General features: G+C 37.8%; 1 protein-coding gene across 1 annotated transcript in view; it reads right to left on the bottom strand.

The window, feature by feature from the left end:
* Positions 1 to 26,880, bottom strand: part of DNAH8 (dynein axonemal heavy chain 8) — a 273,301-nt gene that overhangs the window by 135,274 nt on the left and 111,147 nt on the right. Inside the window, exons 38-49 of the mRNA XM_090280432.1 lie at positions 25,499 to 25,723; positions 18,591 to 18,763; positions 17,284 to 17,462; positions 12,540 to 12,727; positions 10,208 to 10,294; positions 10,012 to 10,119; positions 9,003 to 9,137; positions 7,374 to 7,535; positions 5,134 to 5,380; positions 4,798 to 5,039; positions 4,570 to 4,710; positions 3,022 to 3,259 (exon numbers count right to left, since the gene is read on the bottom strand). Of these exons, the coding sequence (XP_090136558.1) occupies positions 3,022 to 3,259; positions 4,570 to 4,710; positions 4,798 to 5,039; positions 5,134 to 5,380; positions 7,374 to 7,535; positions 9,003 to 9,137; positions 10,012 to 10,119; positions 10,208 to 10,294; positions 12,540 to 12,727; positions 17,284 to 17,462; positions 18,591 to 18,763; positions 25,499 to 25,723 (2,125 nt within the window). The remainder of the gene's footprint in view (positions 1 to 3,021; positions 3,260 to 4,569; positions 4,711 to 4,797; positions 5,040 to 5,133; positions 5,381 to 7,373; positions 7,536 to 9,002; positions 9,138 to 10,011; positions 10,120 to 10,207; positions 10,295 to 12,539; positions 12,728 to 17,283; positions 17,463 to 18,590; positions 18,764 to 25,498; positions 25,724 to 26,880) is intronic.

The raw sequence follows: 26,880 nt of genomic DNA, 5'->3' as shown, positions 1-26,880 counted from the left end.
TGATCCTAAGAAGTCTTTGCTTAACCCCACGACACAAACACTCTGTTTTCTTCTAGAGATTTTATAGCTTTGTCTCTTATGTTTAGGTTTATTATCTGTTTTGAGTTGATTATTAAAACGAATTTTTGTGGATAGTGTAAGAGTTAAAGTTCTTGGTTTTGTTTGTTTGTTTTTAACATTTGGCTAATCTATTGTTCTGGCACCACTGGCTGAAAACCCAATACTTTTCTCTGCTGAATTACCTTGACACCTTTGTGGAAATCATCTGACCATATATGTGTAGTTCTATTTCTGAACTCTTAGCTACTCTATTGATCTACATATGTATCTATCCTTATACCAATACCACATTGTGTTATTATAGCTTTATTGTAAGCCTTAATATTAAGTCATGTGAGTTTTAAAAAAAACTAATTTGGTTATTCTAAGTCCTTTGCATTTCCATATAATTTTAGAATTGGTTTCAAAATTTAAGCCAAAAAGCCTGCTGGATTTTCACTGTGATTGCACTGAATCTGTAGATCAATTAGGAATGAAATAACATCTTAACAATCTTGAGTGTTCTGACCCATAACTATTATTTCTCTCTCCATTTACTTATGGCTTCTTAAATTTTTCTTAGCTTAGTTTTCAGTATACAGGTCACACACACACTTTTTGTTATTTTATCCTTAAGCATTTCATTTTTTAGATGCTATTTTAGGTGGTGTATCAAAATTTCAACTTCTAATTGTTTGTTATGAACTTATAGTATAGAAATACAATTTATTATTGTGTATTATCCTTTCACCCTGTAACCTTGCTAAACTCATTTACTAGTTCTAATAACTTTTTTGAGGATTCTATAAATTGTCATATCATCTGCAAATTAAGAGAGATTTACTTATTCTTTTCCAGCCTGTAGGTATTTATTTGTCTGTCTGACTGTCTTACTACACTGGCTAGAACCTCTAATTCAATATTGAATAGAAGTGGTGAGAAAAAACATTCTTGTCTTATTTCTGATCTTGATAAGGAAGTATTCAGTCTCTCACCATTAAGAATATAATATTAGCTTTTTCTGTAGATGTCCTTTAACAGAATGATAAACTTCCTATTCCATGAGAGTGTCATCATGGCAGGGTGTTAAATTTTGCCAAATGTTTTTTTTCTGCATCCATTTAGATAACTGTATGGTTTGTTTGTTAAAATGGTAAATTATATTGATTAGTTTTTAATGTTAATGCAACCTTCCACTTCTAGAATAAATGTCCACTTGGAATTAATATATTATCCTTTTTATATACTATTGGATTTAATATGTTAAAATTTTATTAAGAAATTTATGTCGATGTTCTTTGTATTGTCTTTCTCTGGTTTTGGTATCAGGATAACATTGTCCTTATAAAATGGGCTGGCAAGCATTTCCTCCTTGTATATTTTGGAAGAGTTTATGTAGAATTGATATTATTTCTTCCTTAACTATTAGGTAGAATTCACCAACGAAGTCATCTGAACCTAGAGTATTTTTGTAAAAAGGTTTTTCACCTATAAATTCAACTTTTAAATAGATATAGGGATATTTAGAGTATTTCTTCTTGATGTTTGGTAGTTTGTACTTTGAAGGAGTTTGTCCATTTCATCTACATTATCAAATGTATTTTAATAATGTTGTTTCTAATATTCATTTCTTTTCTTTTTTAAATATCTGTAGGATTTGTATGTTCCCTCTTTCATTCTGGACAATGGTGATTTATGCCTTCTCTTTGTCCCCTGATATCTCTGGGAAGAGACTTATCAATTTTATTGATCTTTTCAAATAATTATCTGTGGCTGGGCTCTGGATTCTAAGAGAATTCATATCTATATTTAAAGATGTATTTAATTTTAGTTTGCATTTTTAGTTAGACCTCCTTTTCATCATCCCAAATCTTTAACAGCATGTAAAATTACTGGTCATTCTCGTTAAAGGTGGCGAGCTGAAAAATATTTCATTTACTTCAGTCTCTTTATAAAGGCACTTTAAAATACAAACTCACTAATCCCCATTTTCAAGTGGTTCCTCTACCCTCAAATGTGCCTAGTGTCCCCTAGGTCTGGGCAACCCTGTGTTTTAAACTTTCCAAACAACATGTAATTCTTCAGTCTTTGGTCAGTGTGGGGTGGGTACAACTATGTAGCGGTGCGGCTTTGGAAAGAGGACACGGAGGTGTGTTTCTTAAGCAGACTTACAAGCAGCCTTCTTGTTTTTACCTCCACCTTTGCACCAGCTTCCAATGCCTGAGCCCTTTGAAGTTTCTGTGATATGTACAATTGCTTCTCAATTCTTCCCACTGCTGGTTTAGGGCTTACCTTTGCCCGCGTGCTAAATCAACAGCCACTTTCCTTTCTGCTCTCTTGCTTTCAAAATGTAATTATTGTTATCTACTCTCCTGTTCTTTTGATATTGTGAATTTAAAAAATACCTTTGCTGTTTGGGGAGTTTAGAAAGAATCAGAGGTAAATATAGTTTTTAGAAAGCATGATGTTTCTTCACTGGGACTTAGAAGAACTGGGAATGAGGCCCTGGATAAAGGCACCAAACTCAAGGGCATTTCTTTTTGAGAGAGGTGAGCTGGGCCCGGCCACATGCGGGAGGCTGCGTCTGCCTCAGGTAAGGAAGACATATCTGTTTGCTTTGCTCTCTACTTATTCTGACATTTCCAACAGGACAGTTGTGGGATTGATATATTCCTGCATTAGGAAGAATCTGTGTTCTCCACACTGCTACCTTTCCTTGTCAAGCATTAGAAAGTAGGTAGTGTAAGAGGTATTGCTAACTTATTAATGCCACAAGGAGGAGAAGTTGAGTCTCTACCAGTTCCTACCATGGCCAATATGCAAAATTATACTACTCTTTGCATATATTCCCTTCAAAAATGTATGAGAAATTGTTATTCATAACTGGTTTAATATTTCCCCATAGAAGAGTTAATGGAAGTCTAACTTTTTCCCGTTTAAAAAAAATGTCCTTTCATTTCAGGTATAAGTCATTATGCTTACCATAATCAGTAACATAAAACTCATACATGGTTTGATTTGTGCCTTTAGGTATTTCTGGTAAGTCTAACTTGCTTTCATGATTTCGTAAAAAGGCTTCAAGTCTGTCTCTGCTTTCCAATTCCAGAAGGGCTCCTAAACTCCACATTAGGCCAAACACAAATAATTTATGAAGATGTTCAACACATGAAACACCACCTTCTTCTTTCGAGGGAATTAAACCTTCCAGAAGAGTGAGAGACTGAAAATATTTAAAATACAATTAAATACACTTTAATCTTTAAATGTTTTAAATTAAAATTTTTAAATGATAATTAATTTAGAGGGAAGGAAAGCAAAAACAAATATATCTCCAGATATTGCTTGGTCACTGCCCAACAGCATCACCATTTAGAGGAGAAGTTGTCCTGCTTCAGACAGGTTGTTGGGTCTAGCAGAAAGGTGCTAATCTGGGAATCTGCAGGTGTGGCTTCTACTCCCAGTTAATGGCACTAACCTGAGTTTCAGTTTCCTGATAGACTAGATGTTTTCTAAAGTCATTTCTAGTTCTAAAATTTGGTTACTCCAAATTGTCTAAATCAAAGATTTTATTTCTTTTTAACATTTTGCAGGCCTCAGCAAACTGTGGCCCCAGGGGCCAGGCACCTGCTGGGCAAGTGAAGTTTTACTAAAACACAGTCACATTCACGTATGTACTGTGTCCGCCTGCTTTTGCAATACAGCAGCAGAGTTGAATGGCTGAGATAGAGTTGTGCGAAGCCTAAAATATTTACTAGCTGCCCCTTTAAGAAAGTGTGCCAACCCCCATTCAGCATCAAAAAGAGATGTGTCTACAATAAGACATCCTCAATCTTTCAAAACAAAACTATTTCAAAATAAGATTTCCACTTATTCATTTTAAAGTAATTACTAAATATTTGCTTCAGCCTTATGCACTATTTCTAACCAACCCACCCTCACTGACAGACGTTCCTTATACTAAGAACCACGGCACTAGAATGGATAAGAGATCACCTATGAGCTAAAATCAGGAGAGCCCCTAAAAATCTATGCTTAGCTGCTGTTGTTGTTTTCCAAAGATTAATAAGGAAAACTGAGTGTGAAAAGAAAGATACTATAAACTACTTGAATTGTTTAAAAAATTTCCCTATCTACTATCTACTGGATTTGCGTAGCCAACATTGCCAGCTTTTCCTGACTGCTGCCGGCTCCTTTTCGTGCTTTTCTGTAGAACTGTGAGCTCTATTTATTTTTGTCTACTCTCATTATTGGATGCACTTTCTGGGAGCATCACTAAGCTGGATGATGGGAAAGACAGTTCACTTACGTCCCCTGACAACCACCCCCAAGGAAGTGGAAATGATAGAGGGATGGCAGCAAGAGCATTAACGAGCTCTTTAATAGGAATCCAGCTCCTCAGAGCCTTCACAGCCATATGATAAAAAGATTTCTATGGACTGCATACATTTTTTCTTTCAGATGCCTCTAAACTCCAGCGGGGTAGGAAAAACATCTCAAATCTAAGTAGTGAATATACAAAAAAAACCTTACTTGCACAATATAGTTGCACTCTAAAAGTTGCATTTTGGGATTGAGGTTTAGTTTCATAAATGTATATACATCTTCAAATATTTTATTATACAGAGTTTGGAATACAGAAGCTTCCTGTGCAGTGCGCTTCTTCAACCATGCCTGCAGCAAAGAAAGAGCCTCTGTTTATTAAGAAAAGTGAAACATGGAAAGACACTGAGCAGGCTTCTGCAAGCCTCTCACCCCCACCTCTAATATCGGCCTCCAGCTGAGAGCAGAGCTGCTGATGTAGACCATGCCCATTCGAGAAACTGTGGCGGGAGAGGCGTTCTCAATATTGTGGACTTCAAACAGCAGCTTACAATTAGGAGACATGGGGATGCGATCTCCATTAGCTAGGGTGAGTGTTTTATTGTCGTCCAAAACAGAATTTAAATTCTCAATCCAAATGGCATCTACAGGGCCATCTAAAATAAGGAAAATGTTTTCACCTGCGAATAATTAAAACAGAAAATTAAGCAAGTGATGGTTAATGATAAACTGGCAGGAAAAAAAAATTGATCACAAAGGAAAGCTTATGTGTACCTTTTTTAGCTTTTAATGTTTTTCTCCACAGAGTAGAAAAAATTCCATCTGTCCAGTCATTGGTAGCAGTGTCCAGTCTGCCAAACATCTGAGGTGCAGTAATAGCTTTTGGATTCATTCGCATTTCTCTGTGAGGCCTGCCGCATTCTGTTAACGCCTTCATCAGGATTGTTATAACAGTGGTCTTCCCTGAACCACTGGGCCCCAGAGTCATCAAGCCGTGACGGACCAGGGACGTCTCGTACAGCTAAGCAATGAAATGAAACAATCAATTGGAAAATGTAACTTATAAGTCTCTTGCTGACATTCACAGTCGTGTGCTGACACTGAAAAAGCTTTTAATAATCGCGTCATTAAAGTAACTAGTTCACTATTTAAAAAATGAGAAAATGTAAAAATAATGTTTTTTGTTTCACTAGTTGTGGATGGCAAATTAGCGCTCAGTTATAAAGAATCTGATAAAGTTATGAATTAAATTTGGGAAATAATTAATTCAGGACCTAGTTTTTGCTTCTCAAACCTTGTGATTTTGTTTTGTGATTTTTATTCCTTGTGATTTTGTTTTGCTGATAGTTATCTAGCAGTTTTTCCACTTTCTCGGCATGCAATGTGATGATATCGCCCCCTAATGGCAGAAAGCAGCAACACAAACATCATGGTGAAGTCACACACTGGCCTTCCGGTTCTCTTGAAGCAAAGCTTCCAATGAGGATTCTTGTGCAAGCAATTCACTCAGGGAGTGCTCCGAGGAGAAGCTGTTAAGGAAGGTGGAGGGAGCAGGACCAGAATGGGGAGAAGCCAAGCAAGGTGTGATAAACTCCCTGACACTGCCTACTCTTTGTGCCTGCCAATAACTCGCTTTCAGTCTCCAGGAGGGAGTGGGGAATGTGGGTCAATATATTAGAATCACGAAGAAGCTGAGAAATGATGCAGGGAAATGGTAAAAGCTATACAGGAGACACACTAAAACGTGAACGATGTCTGTTACAACATCCTGTCTATTGTTTTGTTAATAAAAGTCAAAGGTCTCACAGATGATCAGAGGTAGAATTTGAGTTCTCCTAACATTTTAGGTAGAAATACACATATTACTACTACTTAACCCATGGTTTATTTATTTATTTATTTAAACATTAGGTACTTAAAAAAAAGGTTTTATTTATTTTTTAGAGAGAGGGGAAGGGAGGGAGAAAGAGAAGGAGAGAAACATCTGATTGGTTGCCTCTCACACAACCCCAATTGGGGACCTGGCCAGCAACCCAAGCATGTGCCCTGACCAGGAATCAAACGCTTGACATTTCGGTTTGCAGGCTGGTGCTCCAGCCAACTGTGCCACACTGGCCAGGGCTTAACTCATAGTTTAAAAGCAACAGGGGCACTAGTCATAACATTTTACTGAAGAGTAATGCTATTCACATAAAAAAAAGAACAGAGCATTCTAGTCCCTCACCCACTGAGATGAAATGGGATTTTAGTACTCCGTATACTGAAGTGGTTGTCACAGCAAGTGAAATGTGATGAACAGAAGACACCAAGAGCATTGGCTGGTGTGGCTCAGTTGGTTGGAGCATCGTCCTGTAATCTGAAATGTCGAGGATTTGACTCCTGGCCAGGGCACATACTTAGGATGCAGGCCCAGTCCCAGGTCAGGCTTACAAGAGGCAACCAATCAATGTTTCTCTCTCGCATTGATTTTTCTCTCTGTTGTGCTACCTCCCTTCTCCTCTCTTTAAAATCAATAAGCACATTCTCAGGTGAGGATTAAAAAAAAATAAGACACGAATCGATGCAAAGATTCAAGTTTTAGTGTAGGTGTGTGTACAGTATGTCCACATACAAAGTAGGAACAAAGTAATACTATCAAATTCCTCAGGCTCCATGCCCCAGGAAGGCACCCAGCCATGGGCGATACTGCCAGATTGGCACGAGAAGCCAGCTGAATCATTTCGTCTCCCTGGGTTTTTATAACTTAATATCCCCTTGAGATTCTGGTTACTGCCCAGCCTTCTCACCAGGTGTAAGTACCTCTGTAAATTAGTACTTGTTTACTGTGAGGCAGGGTAAACCCAAACCATCCCACTAGGACCAGCACATTCCCCTGAGGATTCTTCTGGCATTGATGTGTTTTAATTTAGCATCAACATTCACATCAAGTAAGACTAATATGAGCTCTCTTAGAATGGTGTTCTTTAACAACATATGCTGATCATTATACTGATAACAGATTAAAGCTTTTTTACCTGCACAAGTTTGAGATTCCAGGGTGGATGGTTTATCAAACCTTCTAATTGAACCTGGTTGGCTACTGCAGCTTGTAGTTCCACATAAGTATTACTATCCAGTTGTAATCCTGGAAACAGGTCGTTGATTAAGCTGAGGAACAGGGGTTCATCTTCATCAACCTAAGATGGCATAGAATAAACTTATTCAGTCAACCAATGTTCACGGACCCACTAGGAAGCACACAGCACTTATCATTTTATGACCAGGGAATGATGTATTGCTCTCCTCGCTAGACTTGCATCCTGTGGCACCTGCTCCTAAGCACCACCGCTGAACCCACATTCCCTGTAGCATCGCACCTCAAGTCCCTCAGCATTCAATGTCTTCTACAGTCTGCTGCTCCCAGGTTTGGTCTCATTACTTTACCATATGAATGCTGTGTTTCTCACGGGCAGGTATACACATTAACCTTAAAAACATGCAGTGAGTAGTCCCAACTCCATGAAAATAAAATAGTAATATTTCTTTAAATAAGGAAAGTATCCATGGCCCTGCATGACTGCCTCATCCAGCGTCAGCTGGAAAACCATCAGAGCACAGTTCTGACTTCTCACAAGCAGTAGGTTTGAGTACACTGACCCTAATCCTTCTTAGCTACAGCGATAGTGCTAACATCACCCCATTCTCGACTGCTGAACACCCGTCACTTCTTATTTTCTGTGCCTCCCCTGATGCTTTCTGGAATTCTTATCTAAGAGCTTCAAGAATACCATTATCGAAGGGAAGCAGTGAGGTGTACTGGAAGGAGCAGAGAATGTGGCATCAGAAAGTCTTGTGGATTTTTGTCCGTTTCCCTACTGACTGTGATTGTGGTTGAGTTCTCCACACTCTGAGTCTCAGTTTCCTCATAAGTAAAATGGCGATAAGTGCGCTAGCCACCCAAACCCCACAGAGTGGCTCAAACAAGACAACATCCCTGAAAAGGTTGTGTAATAGTAATGAACTACACAGGAGTTAATTGTTCTTTTTTTTCCTTTTAACTACAATGTGAGCTTCCTTAGAACCATTTCTTCCTCAACCTTGTTCTCCCAGGGCATAGAAACAATACAGAGAATCCCTTGAACAAATACCACATGAACCTGCCCATCAGCTAGTTGAAAACAACCTGGCTCACTGTGACGAAAATGAAATCAGTGCAATAACTCTTATAATCTCCACAGCAAACTTTCCCTGCACTTTTGGAAAACAGAAATAATGGTGATGCTTTGAGAGAGACATAGCTGGAATAAACTAAGCCCATACAGACAAAGCAAAAGTTCTCGTGGTTTCCTGTGAATCCAGATTTTCATGTTTGGAATACGTCCCATTATGAGTAATGGTAGAGTACTGGACTGACCTTTGGGGGCTGAAGCCCACCGATGAAGCCTGTTTTACGGCACACAACTGACAAGAAGATGCATTTCCAGCCCCCACTGGTCATACAGGCCATGGAGTTTTTGCCTTCTGGAAGCCCCATGGTAGGTTCACACACCCACTGTTGCTGCAATTACTAATGTTTGCAGCCTGACCTAAGCCAACCCCACTTGTCAGTCAAGTAGAAAGAAACCAGGTCAAATTCTTGAAAGGAATAAACTCAGAGGAGATACCAATTTAGAGAGGTTCATATCTCTTAGTCCTCTCATGACAATGCTTAATTCACTATCTTCCGGTCTGGCTCTTTTCTGAGATCCAAGTGTCCTCAATACAGATAGGATATTTCTCAACCCAAAGTCATAATGAACCTGAGATAGGAAAAGAGGGAAGAAGAGTATTTAATTGAAAAGCTCTAACTGTAGGCCCACTACATACATATAGGTAGATATTCTGATACATATATACTGTACTTTTAAAGTAGTGGAGCTGCAAAGTTTTATTAACTGAATTCTTCAACCTTTCATTTGACTGAAAAATGATCATTCCATTGGAAAGATCAAGCTGTATTATACAGTGTTCACACTTTAAGTATCTTTTGAGAATAAGGCAGTCTGAGAGGCAGATTTAAAATACATAACCAACAGGTTATATACTGTGTGACTCTATTTATATAATGTTCTTGACATAAAAATTATAGAGATAGAGAAAAGATTAGTGGCTGCAAGGGGTTAGGAATTTGGGAGAGATGTAGCTGTGGCTGTAAAGAAGTAGCATGAGAGAATCTTGTAGTGATAAAACAGTTCTGTATGCTGATTGTGGTGGTAGTTATCTGAATCTACACATGTGATACAATTGCGTAGAATTATGCGCACGCGCGCACACACACACACTGAATGCATGTACAATTAGTGAAACCTTAATAAACTCTGGATTGTATCAATGCCCATTATCTGATTTTGTTATTGTACTATGATTACAAGATTCCAACTTTGAAGGAAGTAGAATAATGAATACATGGACCTTCCCAGTACATTGCTTTTCAACTTCAGGTGAATTTATGATTATTCTAAAATAGACAAGTTTTAAAATACATAACCAACATGGCAAAGTAATTATAAATATACTTTAGAAAAGACTCAATGAGATTTTCTTAAGCTTGTTGATTAGCATTTTTCTAGGTAAAATTTTTAAGTGAAATATCAAGTTTTATAGCTAAGGGAAAAAAAATGTATAGAAAGTTACCTGCTTAGTAAGTTGCTCCTCACAGAGTTTGTAAAGAACATAAAACTTTTGAGCCAAGATAACATTTTCAAGAAAACCACAGCTTGCAAGTTTAACTCGCATAATGATCTGAAAAATTAATATAGGGTGGTTTTCAACAACTTATATGAAAAACAAGTACAGAACATAAATGACGTTTTTAAATCCCAACGCATACCTGTCTGTCAGGGACCATCATAGCAACAGTTCTAAACTGAATTTTTAAGTTTTCTGGTAGTTCCTGGCGCCCAGCGTATCCGGGGTTCTAAAAGTTAAAAGTATTTAATTTTTAATTGTTGATATAAATTTTATTCCATGAATACAAATATGTTCAAATCCCTAATTCAGATTCTAGGGTGGCATTGAAAAAAAATCATAAACCCTCCTTCTTTTCTCAAAAATATGTAGTAGACCATCAATATTTATTATTGTCACATCACTCCCTTTCACATACTTCCATTTTCATCATATTAATAAAGACATATGCACCACTTTGTGTAGCAAAAAGTAAGCATCTGTTTATCTATTGGTTAAGAAACTAGAAAAGAATAATTTTTAAAAAGATTTAATATCTGGATAATTATGATTGAAAATATGTTATTGAAAGAAGAAAATTCATGATTTTATACTGATGTACTTAGGTAATTTTTATTTTCTCTCTTCAATTATTCTTTTCAGTTAAAATTACAGAGTTCTTTGGCTGACAGAGTACCATTGAAAAAACCCATGGTGGTGAAGGGAAATAAAGGTAGGTGTGGTAAGAAAAATACTGAAAAGGACAAATGTGGAAGTGGAAAGGAAGCTAAGTCCTTATAAGTAGCTATAGGCTGAGGACAGGTCAGACCCAAAAGTCCCACGGATAAGGTTAGGAGTTCAAAGACAAACAAGGCAAGGAGAGATCAGCTGTTTTAGGAAAGTAAGAAAAACTAAGAAAACTTCAATCCCTGACCATTTATTGGGTACTGTCAATGGGCCAACTACCTTTCTTGATGCTGGGAATACAGAGATTTCTGGTTGCCTATCAATACCCCTTTTCTCCTTCCTTAGTCACAGAACCTCAGCTGCAAGCTGGGAGCATCACTACCCAGATTAAAAACTACATTTCCCAGCCACTGCTACACTGTGAGATGCAAAGAGATACACTGTGTGAAATAACTGCAACAAAACTGATGCTTCTGTAACATCTTAGGTCATAACCTTGAGATTGGAAACTATGATGGAGTAGAAACACAGAAGCATCTTAAGAAAATAAATCCTTATGTGTTAAGTCACTAGTTTTCATGTCTTAGTTATTCACGGCCTAACCTAGTATCTAGTTGATATTTCCAATATTATTCTTAATCCACGGAGCACATTAAACTTCTTTTAAATTATGGCATGCCACACTGAGTAAATATCTTCATCCCATTTAGTAAATTATAACTGATCACTTCAGGATAATTATTTACACCCAACTGCTTTTTGGACCTCTGCTTACAACAAAACTTATCAGAAACTTTCCTTATCTTGCTTCCTATGATTTATCCACTGGGACATTTAAACTCAGAGTACTTTGTGTTTTCTTGCAATTTAAGAGATTTAACTGAATAGAAACCATATAAAAACATAACATAAAACAGTTCAACACTAACTTCACTTCCCTAATTCACAGAAGCCTCTATTCACTCACGCCTTTGGTTTTCTATCTGCACAACACTGTATCTCAGAGCTCTTGCCTCAATCACATGGTAAATAAATTTGTCACAATTCTTTGGCATTGAATTATTGAATTCCTCTGGAAATTTTAAATCACACCCATCACCCTTTATTAAGTTTCAGAGAAAACCAAGTGTAGAAGTTACGTAGTCAGGTGTTACTGTTAGACAATAACATCTTTCTCTAACTTGCTGTGTGCCTTGAGCAAGTTTTTAAATCTCTCTGTGTCTCAGGTACCTCAGTTATAACATACCTACCATACAAAGTGCAGGTCTACACTCCCCTGCCTCTAAAGTTGGGTGTGGCCGTGTAAATTGCTTTAACCTATGGTTCTGACTTGTGTCACTTGTGGACGGAAACTTTAAGAGACAGGGCATAATTCTTCATGTTTTCTTTTTCCTTTGCTACAGAAACCAGCAAAGATTGAGAGAGTACCAGAGTATGGACATATTGAGCAGACTCTGCTCTCTCCACCCAATCCCATCAACAGGGAGAAACAAATCTTTGACGTTTTAAGCCACTAAGATTTGGGTATTGTTACTATAGCTATTCTGTCAGACACACTACATAAAACATTTAGCCCATCACCTTACACATAATAAGTGTTCAATAAACAGTAACTATTATCATAAATAACATATCACTATTTTATCTTCTGTCTGGGCTATTTTTACTACTCAAAAAAATCATATGATACAAAAGAATCGCTATTGACCCCTGGAGAGTCAGTCATTTATCCACTAATAAATACTTTCTTATACTTAAGTCTGTAACAATTAAACCAACCAAATTGCATTTAAAACCTATGTTCTCACCATTGTTAAGAAGATTCCAAATTCTGGATTTAAATCAACACAATCACCATCAGAAAAAATGAACTGTTTTTTTCTTTCCTTTCTCGCTGTCAAAACGATATAAATTTGTTGGGCTGCCACTGATAAGACAGGCAATTCAATTCTGTTAAACTCATCAAAACAGCCCCAAGAACCTGACTGTGCAAGACCTGGTATGAAAAACAGTTAATTTGAAGAGTTTTACTTCTTAATAGCAATCATTTCTCCAAAATGCTGTCAAACAATTATATATTGAAATACAATTTATATAAAATTTTGTATCTGGCTATTTAGAAAAACATATTCATTTCCAGTGAGATAAAGAGGGTTCATTATTTGTACACCATCACCAAGACAATGAACATAGTACACTGTCAAAATGAGAGCAGAGACAAGTCATTACATTCAGGGGTGCGAGAGGGTGATAATATTTGACTCAATCTGGAAGTGCCACTTCCAGCAGGGATGCGGGAGGAAGGAGCCGTAATGTCTGGAGAAACTGACAAAATAAGGAATGGCCTCTCTGAGTCCAATCTCTCTGCTCCTTTCTTGTGAAAATGAAAGAAATGTCAGGAGGCTGGGTAATACAGAGAATGGCCAAAGGGATTTTTACTTATTGCCTACAAAACCCAGAACAAAGACCTGGATATTGTGAACATTGCTCTTGTCTAATCTCTAAGAATGAAAACCTTCATTATCTTCAGCTGCATGAAATGCTCTTTCTTTTATTATTGCCCCCCCCCTTCAAATTTTTCTTCTCTCTCCTTTGGGAATTTCCATTATACGGATGTTGAAATTCATATAGCTATCCCTTTGACCCTTAAGTTCTTTTGTGAAACTTTCCATTTCCTTTTGCAATGTATTCTCTTGGCTAGATATTCCAATTCAAGAGAGTGTTTTTTTTTTTAATTTACATTTTCAATATCCAAATTTTCCAATTGTTATTTTTCATAGCAGCCTGTGTTTTTAAAAATTTGTTGATGTGATAACTTCTTGAATCTCTTTAAGCTATTAATTTTATTTACTTTTGAAGTTTCTTCTGTTTTCTCTGTTAATCAGTTTAGTGCTCAGTGGGTCTCTGCTGTTTTGGGTGCCTTCCTAATTCCTTCAAATATTTAATGAGACTGTTATCGCTGCATATGTGTGCATTTCCTCATCCTTAATGCAAATTCCTGTTTGCAGAGTTCATTCTGGCCTCTGGTGATTTGAGGAAAGGGAAGGGAGAGTCAAGAGTGCCTCCTCTCTAGGCTGGGGGCTTGCAGTCTGACTTGGTGCACTGCTTGCCTCTCTGGCACAAGCCCCCAGCTGGGGTTGAGCTCTGCCAGGATTCCCATGTCAGATAGCTGTGCGACAGCTTTTATGTGGAGGAAAAACACTTTTTTTTGCTTCTACTATACTTTTGGTATTGTGGGGTTTACCTTGCACTCTAGCCTGCTTCTCTCAACCATCCCCAACCTGCAAACTACTAGTGATCCACAGAAGAACTCTTCTGTTTGATTAGAAAATGATTTTCGGGGTTCAAAAGTGTCTTAACAGAAAGGGAATTAAAAAGAATAACATAATGAATACCCATGTACCCACCTTTCAAATGTTAACAATTTGCTTTATATTTCATTCTAATGAATAATGTTGGAACTACAGGTCAAGTCCACATATATTCCCCTTGAATCCACATACCTTCCTTCTCCAGAGATAACCTCTGCACTGAATTTGATGCCAATGGTTCTTACGGATGCTTTTAAACTATCGCTCTTATGCATGTGCTCATGAACACAATATACTTTTATGTTCAAAATTTATGTGTGAATCTATTTATCCATCTACATCTACATACCTATCTACAAAATATTTATATATCCTCCTGAAATTTGAATCATTAGCTCAGTATTTTTCTGAGATTTATCTGCACTGATACAGGAAGATCTAATTCACTATTTTTAAGAAGCTGTGCTGTATAGTATTCCATTGCATAAACATACCAGTTTAAAAATTCCTCCTACTCTCAATGGATATTTGGGTTGTTCCTAATAATTTGGTATAACGTGTCAGTCTTGCTCACATCTTCTTGCGATCTGTGTGAGGAGTGGAAGTGCTCGCTGCTCAGAGTACAGGCACCTTCACACCCACCACCCTTCGCCACACTGTTCTCTGAAGCAGCTCTGCCAATTCACACACGTAAGGAGTTACAACGGATACAAGTTCTCACCAACAGAGGTTTAGTCAGACGCGTCCATTTTTGCCAATTTGGCAGGAGTGAGACTGGCATCTCATTATTTTTTTCTTTTGTGTTTCTTAATAACTTGAAGAAAATATTTTTAATGCTGGATATACCAGGAGGCGGGATAGATGAGAATACACAGGTATGCTATTTTTCCCAAACAAGTTACACTCCCACCAATAGTGGATGACTATTTCTGTTGCTATCTTGCTACTGGTTAAAAAAATAAAAAGTTACACTTAAATTGTTGTTACTCTGGTGTGTCCACAATGGAATCTCTTTTTAATCTTCAATTCTTTTATTTTCAGTCATTTGGGTTTCTTCACTTGTGCTATGCCTGTTTAAGACTTTTCTTCATTTTTCTATTGGGTTATCTTTTCCTCATTGAGTCACAGGCATTACTCATATATGGGAAACTAATCCTTTGTAGGTAAAATACATTGCTAATGCCATTCCTAAATTTCTGGTGTGACATTTATCTCTCTTTTTGGTATCCACTGATGAACAGATGTGTTTAACTTAGGATAGGCAATGTATCAATTTTTGTATTAAAAATCTGTTTCTACTCTGAAAACAAAGATGTTTTCCTTTATTACATTCCAAAAACACTTACAGTTTTGCCTACCACGTTTAGACATTTAATTCCCAGAATTAAGTTTTATATATGGTTTAAGCATCCAATTTTTATATATGTAGGGTTCCAATCTCCCTTGTTAAATATTAATCAATTGTTGTCCCAGAACAAATTACTGTAGTCTGTCTCTTCATCACTGATTTACAGTAATACCTTTGCCATCTGTTGAGTGTCTTTGGCTTATTTTTGCATTCTCGATTATATTCTATGTATCGTTCCCTGCACCAATACCACACTCTCTAAATTACATTATAAATTATATCACTCTGAAATGTTCATTTTCTGTTTTTTATGGTTTATAAAAATAAAATTTATTTGTGTTATTTTATATTCTAGGAAACTTGTTAAATTCTATTTTTCTATAGATTTTGTTGACTTTTTTAAGTGTATCATATCACTTGTAAATAATATTTTTAAATTTCTTTCTCTTCAATCTTTGTATTTTTGTTGCTTTTTTATTGCATAGGGTAGGATCTGAAGTACAGTGGTGACTAGAAGAAATAATAATGGGGATGCTTGTCTTACACCTCATCTCAAAGAGAATGCTTTCAAATTTTAAGTATGATGCTTGTTGTGCACATCCTTTATCAAATGAGCCATGTGGATGAATAACTAAGGGAAGAATCTAAGAATAAGGAATCTGAGGAGGGAATGTGCATTGAATGTTTGAGAAACATCAGAAAGGTCAATATGGCTATAATAGAGAGAGTGAGAGGAGCAGAGAGTATTAGGAGAGGAGATCAGAAGGTCAGAACATTACAAGGGAGAGGGGTGGGTGTGACTGTGTAAGACAATACAGGACCATTGTGGGGGTTTCAGCTTTTACTCTGAGTGAAGCCCCTAGGCAGCTTTCAGCAGAAGAGTGTCACAACCTGACTTATACGCAGAAGTATTGCTGTGATGCTCTTTTGAGACTAGAATGGGGAGAACAAGGGTAAACACAGGGAGACCAATTAGGAGGCTTATTGGAATAGTACAGGTGAGAGATGATGATTGGCTTGAACCAGTATGACAGCAGTGGGGATCAGAGGTGATCAGATTTGAGATGTATTTTGAAGGTGACAGTGTGTGCTGACAGAATGGATGTGAGTATGAGAGAAAGAGCAAAGATTTTTTTTTGTCTGAGCATCTGGAAGAATGAAATGGCTATTTAGTGTGATGAGGAAGGCTGAGGATAGATTAGACATGGAGAGAGGAGATGACAAGTTTAGACCTGTTAGACATTAAGTGGCAATGTCAAGTAGTATATATCAGTTGTATGTATGAATCCAAAATTTCAGGAAGTCCAAGCTAGAGATATAAATTTGACCACAGAGTTAGTATTTAAAGTAGGGGTCTGAATGAGATCACCAAGAGAATGCATGTAGATAGAAAAGAGAGAACCACAAAGCACTGAGTTCTAAGGCTGAAGTGCTCATGAATGTTTTTCTCTTTGTCCATCTGAAACCCCCTCCTACCTATCCTTCAGGATTTTCTCAGAATTTCCCCTCTGCTGATGGCCCTCCTCCTTCTTTTCCAGTGTTGCTATGCTTTTTTAAAAATCAGTCATTTCGGTGGGATTTAATGCTGGAAGGGAAGTCACATGTGTCATTGGTTTGTTATCTTCATTTTATCTTCTCTATCATTGTTTCAGTTGGCAATAAATTTGACTCTATTTTCATAATCCAATACACATTCAACTCATGGACTATATTGCCAGTAATATCATTGAACCAATGAAACTGATGATCTCCAGCCATTTTTGACCAACAAAAATGGCAATATCATATGCATCAACTAATACTAATTTTGTTATGTGGGAAAATATTACTTTAGATCTACATCAGAAAATAAGTGCAAATTCACCAAAAATAATTTAAGTGTTTAACACTTGCCTTTAAAAATCCTTCCCAGCCCTCTGAAATCCATCTGATCTGAACAGTTAAACACAACCACATATTTCCCCAAACATCTTCCCATGTCTTTTGTGGTTTCTGTTTTGCCAGTGCCTGCAGGTCCTGCCGGAGCACCGCCCATGTTCATTCCCAAAGCCTGCGCTAAAGTGATGTAACACCTGCAAGTGTCAACCAGATAAAGCATGTGAGTATGGGATAACACTTCACTGTAAAGCACAAGCAAAAGTCCAGTGTGACCGAAATGGGCCTGTTTTCTTCGGAATTTAAGCTGCTCACACATAAGACAGACAACCAAACGAGGCTGCAGTACCTGGCAGTCATTAGCAGTAGTAAAGTGAGTGACTGCAAAAATTTCTTAGGGCAAACTTCTAAACTCCACAACAAGTTGGTATAAGCCAACTCCAATACACCATTGCAAATTTATATGAAATGTTTCATTTATTTTGGTAAGTGTAAAGAATAATCTAATAAATCTCCTTGTATCTGTGATCCAGCTTCAGTGATATTCGCTTCAGATCTAAGTAAAATGTAGTAAAGCTTCATGATACATGAAACTTTATGTGTAAACATCAATGGGAGGGAAAATACATTGACAAGTTTATGTGGTAGTGGCACTGGGCAGATAAAGGGGAGTTGGATGAGTCCAGAGGAGGCTGAAGACCAAATTAAAATGTTATAATTTTACCTGAAGGCAGCCCTTTGTAAAGTAATGGCAGAATTAATTGCTCTATGACCCAATTTAAGTGAATTCTGCAAACATTTATTGAGTCTCTTCTATGTATAACATATTGAACCGTTGCAGACACACAAAAATGAAAGAGGTGCAGTTCTAGTCTAGTGTCATATACTGGAAAGAACTGTGAGGGACATGCCATTAACTGATTATTCAGACTCAGCCAAGAAACTTCACTTTAGGTATCAATTTCCACATCTGAAAAACCATGAGACTAAATTAGATGATTTACAAGGACGCTTCCTTCCTTGCAATTCTAATGACTTCCTTTATGGTCCTAGAGATATTTTTCTATCTTACAATCTCAAGTTTATTACTAAATTACTCATAGTCAACATTCAAGCTTGCTTTTATTCTTTTTCTACTTTATTAAAATTTAATGTACATGTATAAGTATGTACATGTATTTCACTGTTAGATTGACTTTGAGGAGCTAGCATAGACCTAACATAGCAGCAAGAAGTTTTTGTTAATATTTCAGATGCAATTTTAAAACAATTTTAGGCACACTACTTAATTACAAAAATGTTATAACAAAAACTAAGTTTCTTACCTATCTGTTAACGGAGTGATAACAAGTCGATCGGTGCATCCCAGAAATTCATTTTGGTAAATAAAATCAACATCTGTAATAGACACTATAGTTTGATCCAAATCTTCTTTAAAATAAAATCTACTCTGTTTTAGCCATTCAAAATCAGTTACTGATTTGATATGCATTTTTACCTTAAAAACATAAAATAAAAATAGATCGTATACTAAATTGCAATGGCATAAAATACAAACATATGGGCAGTAGTTATTCACTCATTCACAAAAGATTTTCATTTATTTAAAATATAATTATTGAGTCCCTTCTTGGGCCTGACACTATGCTGGATAAGCGGAAAAAGACATAGCTCCCATCTTCTGGAGCTTACAGAAAAGGACAAAAGACAAACAGATAAATAAGTAATTGTGATAAAATAATGAAAGAAATTCAGGGTTTATGAAAATACATAGCAAGAGGACCTAACCTAGTGTAGGGTGTCTGAGAAGTGTACTCAAACAAAAAAAAAGAAAGAAAAGAAAAGAGGAAAGGAAGAAAGGAAGAAAGAAAGAAAGAAAAAAAGAAAGAAAGAAAGAAAGAAAGAAAGAAAGAAAGAAAGAAAGAAAGAAAGAAAGAAAGAAAGAAAGAAAGAAAGAAAGAAAGGAAGGAAGGAAGAAAGGAAGAAATCAAAACTAACACCTAGATAAATAGTAGGAATTAGCCAGGGAAGTAAAATAAAAGGGGTGGGTGATTGAGGAGTGGGAGGGCAAAATGTTTTAGGCAAAAGCAGAGAAGATCTGGCTGTCATGTTCAAGACACTGAACAAAGTTCTCTACAGCTGAGGCATCCAGGAATCTGGAGAGAGGAGTAAGAGCTGAGGCTTTGTGGCACATGGGAAAAGCATTGAGCATGGTTCTCACAGCAGTGCGAACCCACGAAAGGGATGCACATGTCTCTTCCTACACCAGCACTATGGCCAAGCCAATCAACTAGCCTAGACACCAGTATATACCCATCGGGCAAGCAGTACCAGGCTCCCTCCGCAATGGATGCAAGAGACAGGAACCAGGCAAGCATGGTTAGGAACAACATCCTACCACAATCACATTGTGGGGTGCTTCATGACTCCACTGGCATGGCAAACTTGGAGAAACTCTATCCCAGCCCATTTAGGAGAATCAACATAGGAAAATGGCAAATGGCCTTCTTCACTACTCTTAAATGCAGGGGCCCACTTCCAGGTCATTCAGCTGACACTAAAAAAGGACCTCTGACATATGTACAATGTTCAGAGCTCCATCTAATCAAGCCTCCATGCTATTTACAAGCTTGCCTTTTGTTATTTTATCATTTCATAGTTTGTGACCTTGCCTTCCCTCCAGTTAAGAATTTTTGCTTCCCTCCTAAAGCACAGTTTGTATTTATCACCTTAAAAGAGCTACTTTCATGTAACATAACCAGTGCTACCCCCAGGGACTCTGCTCTTTAACATGGGACCCACAGCCATATAAATGCAGTCAGCTAGCTACTTTCAACAATCCATTAAGATGGTGAGAGGAGATGGAAAAGGCTGAAGAAAGAATAGCTAGAGGAGACTTCCAGTCAAGACAGTGATGTACATAAATGCAATACTCAAATCCTCCCACAACCACATCAAAGTTACAACTAAACTACAGAACCACCATCATTTAGAACGACCTGAAATCTAAATGAATGGAAGACCTACAACTAGGCATTTAAAGAAGCCACGAAGAAGTTGGTAGGAGGGGTGGAGATGCTGAATGAGCTGGTCCCACACCCATATATGGCAGATAAAAATCAGGAGGGATATCTCACCAGCAGAGGTCCCCCACCCTGAGGAATGAGGAGTCCTAGCCCCATATACTAGGCTTCCTAGCCCAGGGTTCCAGTACCAGGAAGAGAAGTCCTCATAGCTTCTATTTGTAAAAGCCAGCAGGGATGTGGCTAAGTGAGACAGACGGCTTCTGAAGTCCCAGATATTCCTCTTAAAGGACTTGTGCACAGACTTACTTGGACTCGCTCGCTCGGCACTCCAGACCTGGGGCAGCAGCTTGAAAGGCATCAGGAACATACAGGAAGGAATTGAATTGTCTGGCATCGAAGTGAGAGCTGAAGGAGTTGCTTTCTCCCAGACAAAAGTGTTGGTAGAGGCCATTGTTTCTTTTTCTGAGATTCTCCCCCACCCCCACAAAACCACAGGTGGACACCATATCTAAGTCTTCATCATCTTGGCTCATAATGTTCGTCCTGCCCTGGTGATTCCGAGATTACACCCCACCCAACTTGTGGGCTCACCTAAGCCATTTCCAGTGGCTTTTCCATACAAATGGTCTCTCTTGCCTCATGTTTCAGACTTTCCTAAAATCTTTCAAACAAGCAGCATCTGGCATCTATATAACTGCCTCAGGCCTGGCACTGGTGGCATCAGGCCTTAGTTTGAAGCTTGGCCTCTCTTTGGCACCTCCAAGCCCAGTACAAGTAGTAACCATCAGCAGAGAGCTCTGTGGCTGACCTTGCACCTCCTAAGGGGCCCCAGAGCTAGTGCTCCTGGTGGACAGCTTCAGACCATGCCAGATCACAACTCTACCACTTCCACAAGTGACACACTCAAGGGGAAGACATGATGAGCACAATAGCCCCACTGATGCAAGTTCTGCTCTGTAGGGTCAGCTCCTGCATAGCAGCTCATCTGCTGTACATTCCCAGTGATGCAAACAGCAATCAAAGCTCAACTATAATTGGGCAGTGCACACAGCCCACACAGGGGGGCACCTGGAGTGCTCAGCTCAGGTGACTGAGGAGGCTGCACCACTGGGCCCTTTAGGACACCTACTACATAAGGCTTCTCTACAAAGTTCAGAAGATGTAGCAGCTCTACCTAATATCAGAAATGAACATGAGGAAGCAGCCAAAATGTGACGACAAAGGAACAGGTCCCAAATGAAAGAACAGGAGAAATCTCCAGAAAAAGAGCTCAATGAAATGGATACAGAGTTCAAAATACTGGTTATCAGGATGCTCAAGGAGCTTAGTGAGAACTTCAAGAGCACGAAAAAGGACATAGAAACCATAAAAGAAAAGAACCAGTCAGCAATGAAGGATACACTAACTGAAATGAATAATTTACAGGAAATCAACAGTAGAGTAGATGAAGCCAAGAATGAAATCAGTGATTAGAAATACAAGCAAACAAAAAACACCCAATCAGAACAGGAAAAAAAAAGGACCCAAAAAATGATGATAGTGTAAGAAGCCTCTGGGACAACTTCAAGTGTACCGACATTTGCATCATGCAGGAGTTGGAAGGAGAAAAGAGAGAACAAGGAATCAAAACCTGTTTGAAAAAATAATGATAAATAACTTCCCTAACATGGTGAAGGAAATAGACATACAAGTCCAGGAAGTGCAGAGAGTCCCAAACAAGATGGATACAAAGAGGCCCACACCAAGACACATAATTAAAATTCAAAAGGTTAACGACAAAGAGAGAATCTTAAAAGCAGCAAGAGAAAAGCAGTTAGTTATCTACAAGGAAGCTCCTATAAGATTGTCAGCTGCGGGGGGGGGGGGGGGATGAAGATGGGGAAAATGGGAAGTTGTTGGTCAAAAGGTATAAACTTTTAGTTATAAGACAAATAAGTTCTGGGGACCTGATGTACCGTATAATGACTATAGTTAATACTACTATATTTTATACTTGGCATTTGGTAAGAGACACCCCCCACCCCCCGCCACACATACACACAAAGGTAACTATGTGACTTTAGAGATGGGTTAACTAGTTTGACTGTAATAAATACTTCAGAAAGTATCCTGTCCAGAAAGTACCCAGTCATGTAATATGAGAAATAGAGACATTTATTGAAGAAGATACAAGATACAAAAATCCTTGTACACAGGACAATGATACCTCAGTCCCCTTCAAAGTAGCCACCTTGGGACCTCACACAGTTCTCCCGATCACCATCAACTGTCCCGTTGTATTTTCCTGAATCTCATTGATGGTTTGAAATCTCTTCCCTTTCAACAGTCATTTTAGTTTTGGGAAAAGCCAGAAATTGTAGGGCACCAAATCTGGGCTATAAGGGGGCTGAGTCACCTGGGTGATTTGATGTTTCACTAAAAAACTCTGCAGACGATGTGATGCATGAGTGGGCGCGTTTTGTGCTAAAGCTGCCAATTACTAGTTGCCCATAAGTGTAGCCTTCTGAATCACTAAGACAAGTTTCCACAGAGAAATGTTCAAGCTTAACACAAAATTTGATGCAGATTTGTTGTTCTCCTCGCTCAGTCATTTTGAATGTGATGATCACACAGTACACATGCTCACTCAGTGGTGTCTACCGCCCCCACTGACTAGTACAGTGAAGTCATCATTGTTCATGCATGCACATTCCAGGCTGCCAGGTTACACTGATATTGTGCAAACTGTTCTCATTATATTAACAATGGTTGGACTTTTACCAGACAGACCTTGTATATCAAATTATCACATTGTACACCTTAAATATACATAACGTTTTCAGTTTGTACTTTGCTAAAGTTGGGGGGGTTACATGAAAGAAAAAAATAAATAAAAATTTAAAAATAAGATTACAGCAGACATTTTTAATACCACAAAAAAAAGACTGTCAGCTGATTTCTCAACAGAAACTTTGCAGACCAGTCTTGACCCATGTGGCTCAGTTGGTTGGTCACTGTTCTGCAAAGCAAAACTTTGCTGGTTTGATTCCTAATCAAGGCACATGCCTGGATTACAGGTTTGTCCTAATCCAGGCATGCATGAGAGACAACCAATCTGTTTTTCTTTCACATCAATATTTCTCTCCCTCTCTTTCTCCTTACCTTCCCCTCTCTCTAAAAATAAATAAATAAAATCTTTTTTTAAAAAAGCAGCTTTACAGGCCAGAAGGGAGTGGCAAGAAATATCCAAAGTGATAAAAAGCAAGGACTTACAACCAAGATTACTCCACTCAGCAAAGCTATCGTTTAGAATTGAAGGACAAATGAAGAACTTCTCAGACAACAAAAAGCTAAAGGAGTTCATCACCACTAAATCATTATTATATGAAATGTTAAAGGGTCTTCTCTAAGAAGAAGAAAGAAAAAAGATAAAAATATGAACAGTAAAATGGCAATGAATACATACCTCTCAACAACTGAATAAAAAAACAAAATAAACAAGCAGAACAGAAACAGACTCATAGGTACAAAAGACTCTTTGATGGTTGCCAGGTACAAGGGGGGTTGGGGGGCATGGGTGTAAAAGATAAAGGGATTAAGAAATACAAATTGGTTGCTACAGAATAGTCATTGGGATGTAAAGTACAGCATAAGGAATGTGGCCAGTGATGTTCTGGTAGCCACGTGTAATGTCAGATGGGTGCAAGATTTATCAGGATGATCACTTGGAGAGTTGTATGATGTCTAGTCACCATGTGTACACCTGAAACTAATACAGTATTTTATATCAATTGTAATATTAAAAAGTGATAAGAAAGAACAGCTAATATTTATTGAGTTCTTACTGTATAACAAGCTATTCTAAGCAGTACACATGAAAAAATACAATTCAAATATGCTGGCCAAGAAATCTCATTTTAGTTGGGATGCAAACTGACCATAAGTTCAATAGTAATTAAGACAAAAGAAAACAGCTTCATGGTTTTAATTGTGTATAGATTTTAAAAATCCATTTTGTATGGGAAGTAATGTCTTGGTCAGCACTTAAATTTAAAAGAATTTTCTTCCATGGGACTTCAGTTTTAAGAGTCAGTGATAGACACATATTCCTCAGCCTTAGCAGATACAGTACTGGATTCCACTGGGCTTCAGTGAAAACCAAAGTATAAGGGCAACTGCAAGTCAGTGAGAGCAAATCTGTAGAAGGCAATAGAAATAAGGTCTAAGTATGCTTGGTGATTTGCTTGATCCAGAGATAAATCCTAGAGCAGTGTTTCTGCTCTGGGAATCTTTTTGAAATGCACATTCTGACTCAGTACATCAAGAATGGTGTAGTGGAAGGAGAAGGCTGAATATTCTGCTTTTCTAACAAGCTTTCAGGAGATGCCAATACAACTGGTTGGCATACAATACTTTGAGAAGCATGGATCTCAATTCCAGGGGAATAAATAGACTGCATATCCTTCAATCTTCAATAATATAACTTATCTGATCAGAACTTCTGATACAAGTTTGAAGCAGATTGCCTGTGATCATATTTTACAAAAAAGGGTCCAAAATTGCATAAATTATGTGTCTTTAATAAAGAAAAGAGGTGCCTTTAAGACAAATAAAATAAAACAATGTTAATGACAAAGATAGTCAAAAGTTGGTATATCAAAACCTCTTGGGGCCCCTATGCTAGAATAGATAACCACTGCTTTAGAAGAACTTGGTCTTGCTCGAGGTCATTAGTTACTAAGGGCTCTATTTCCAAAGGTAATTCAAATGCTACTCCTCTCACTCCCATCCTGCAAAACCTTGTCCAAATCAAGTCCATGATGTCCTGTTGGACACCATCAGATAGTTGGACAAACATCCATGAGAGTTCTCTGAAGCTTGAATCTATTTGATCTGGACTTCCTTCCCAATTGGCCCATCATAACTCATGACCAATCTCACCTAAACTGTATCATGTCCCTATTATTTGGTTTAATGAAACAATTAGTTCACATCACAGACTTTCAGAATGGCAAATGTATATATACATATATGGTTGTTTAAACCTCCAAATGTAGATATTTGTAGAAATGGTTTCTATGGAGACAATTGTGAAAAAGAACCAGATAGATAAGACATTTAATATAAGTTAGTGGGAAGTATAATACTCATTTTTCCAGTTTTTAAGAGTACTAAATTATTAACTAGTACACTAAATTACTTTAAATTAAGAAAAAAAGATACTTTACCAAGTCATCAAAAATATCTCTCTGATGCACATGAATAGTAATTAGAGTTTCAAATTTCACTCTTTCAAACTTGCTTAGGTCATGTGTTGTCTGACTAATTAGAATATTTAGAATATCCAAAAATTTCTGGTTGGTCATTTGCATGATTTTCCTGTCATCTTTTGCATTATGTAAAGCCTCTTCGGAATCATGTGTCCACAGCATCTGAAGTCCCAGAAGCCCAACCTACAAATGCAGCAGACAAATAAGCCAAATATTTAAAACACATTTTACAATAAAATTTGGTGGTCACATTCACATGAAGGTGAACAGGGTTTTAATAATTTTAAACTAAAAAAGGGACATGCATTTCTCCACTCCTAAAAATAGTTTCCCAAATGTTTCTTTGCAACTTTTTGAAAAGAAACGCTGCCTATCTCCTTTCTTGACCTCCACTCTCCCTAATACCCATATCTTTACTTACGTCAACTCTCCTACTTATTTATCTGAAGGAGGGAGAGACAGAAAGTGGGAAGGGGAGAAGCTTGTCCTTTGTCTCCTGATGAAGGCAAAAAGGAAACTGTGAGTGAATGTCACCCGACCTACAATTTCTGCCCCAGCTAAGGGAGTAAAAGTGATCAGAGTATCCCCCACCATCACCTCTTCCATGCAGCACTTGTCCTTTTGGTCACATTTGTTGATTTGCAGAGTTAAAGGACAGATAGAAAGTCATCTGGCCTGAAAAGGAACCCCACATTTGGCAGAGGACTGGAAGCAGTGTGGGAGGCAGGGCATTTGATGTGGGTAAAGCTGGAGTAAAACCCCTTCCTAGTCCCTGCCTCCTCGGGAACTTCGATGCTTTTCCCTGCTAGAGCAGTGGCCAATCGTGGGGTCTGTAGGTGAAGATAAATGAAAGCCCCTGGCTAAGGTGAGCAACAGAATGTGGAGGAAATGGCCAGTGTCAGGCAGCTCCCAACAGCAACAGATTCTGATCCTGACGGCAGCAGATGACGGCATTAAGATGGGAAAAGCAAAGAGAAACAATACAGAAACAGCAGTGTAAGGCAAACAGGGTGCAGACCCTGAAAAAAAAATCACTGCATAGTGGAATATTCTAAAAATTTACCTTTAAATGACTATCCCAAGTCATCAAGAAAAGTTTAAATTATGTTTTTTACTTAATTTAAGAAGGCAGAGGACTTAATGATAAAAACTGGAAGATATTAAAATAAAAAACAAAGTAAGAATGCTCATTCTTTTCAATATTATTTGATGCCTGTAATAAGCACATTAAAAAATACTGAAAGGGAATACACTAAATATTTAGTCATCATTTCCAAGTAGTAAAAATATGGGAATTTTTTTCACTGTTATATTTTTCATGTTTTTCCAAATGTTTGCAT

The sequence above is a fragment of the Furipterus horrens genome, unplaced genomic scaffold, assembly GCF_987537825.1.
Source record: "Furipterus horrens unplaced genomic scaffold, mFurHor1.1.pri manual_scaffold_6, whole genome shotgun sequence".
Lineage (NCBI taxonomy): Eukaryota > Metazoa > Chordata > Mammalia > Chiroptera > Furipteridae > Furipterus > Furipterus horrens.
The sequence above is the reverse complement of the archived record's forward strand: the minus strand, read 5'-3'. Positions and strand labels throughout refer to the sequence as shown.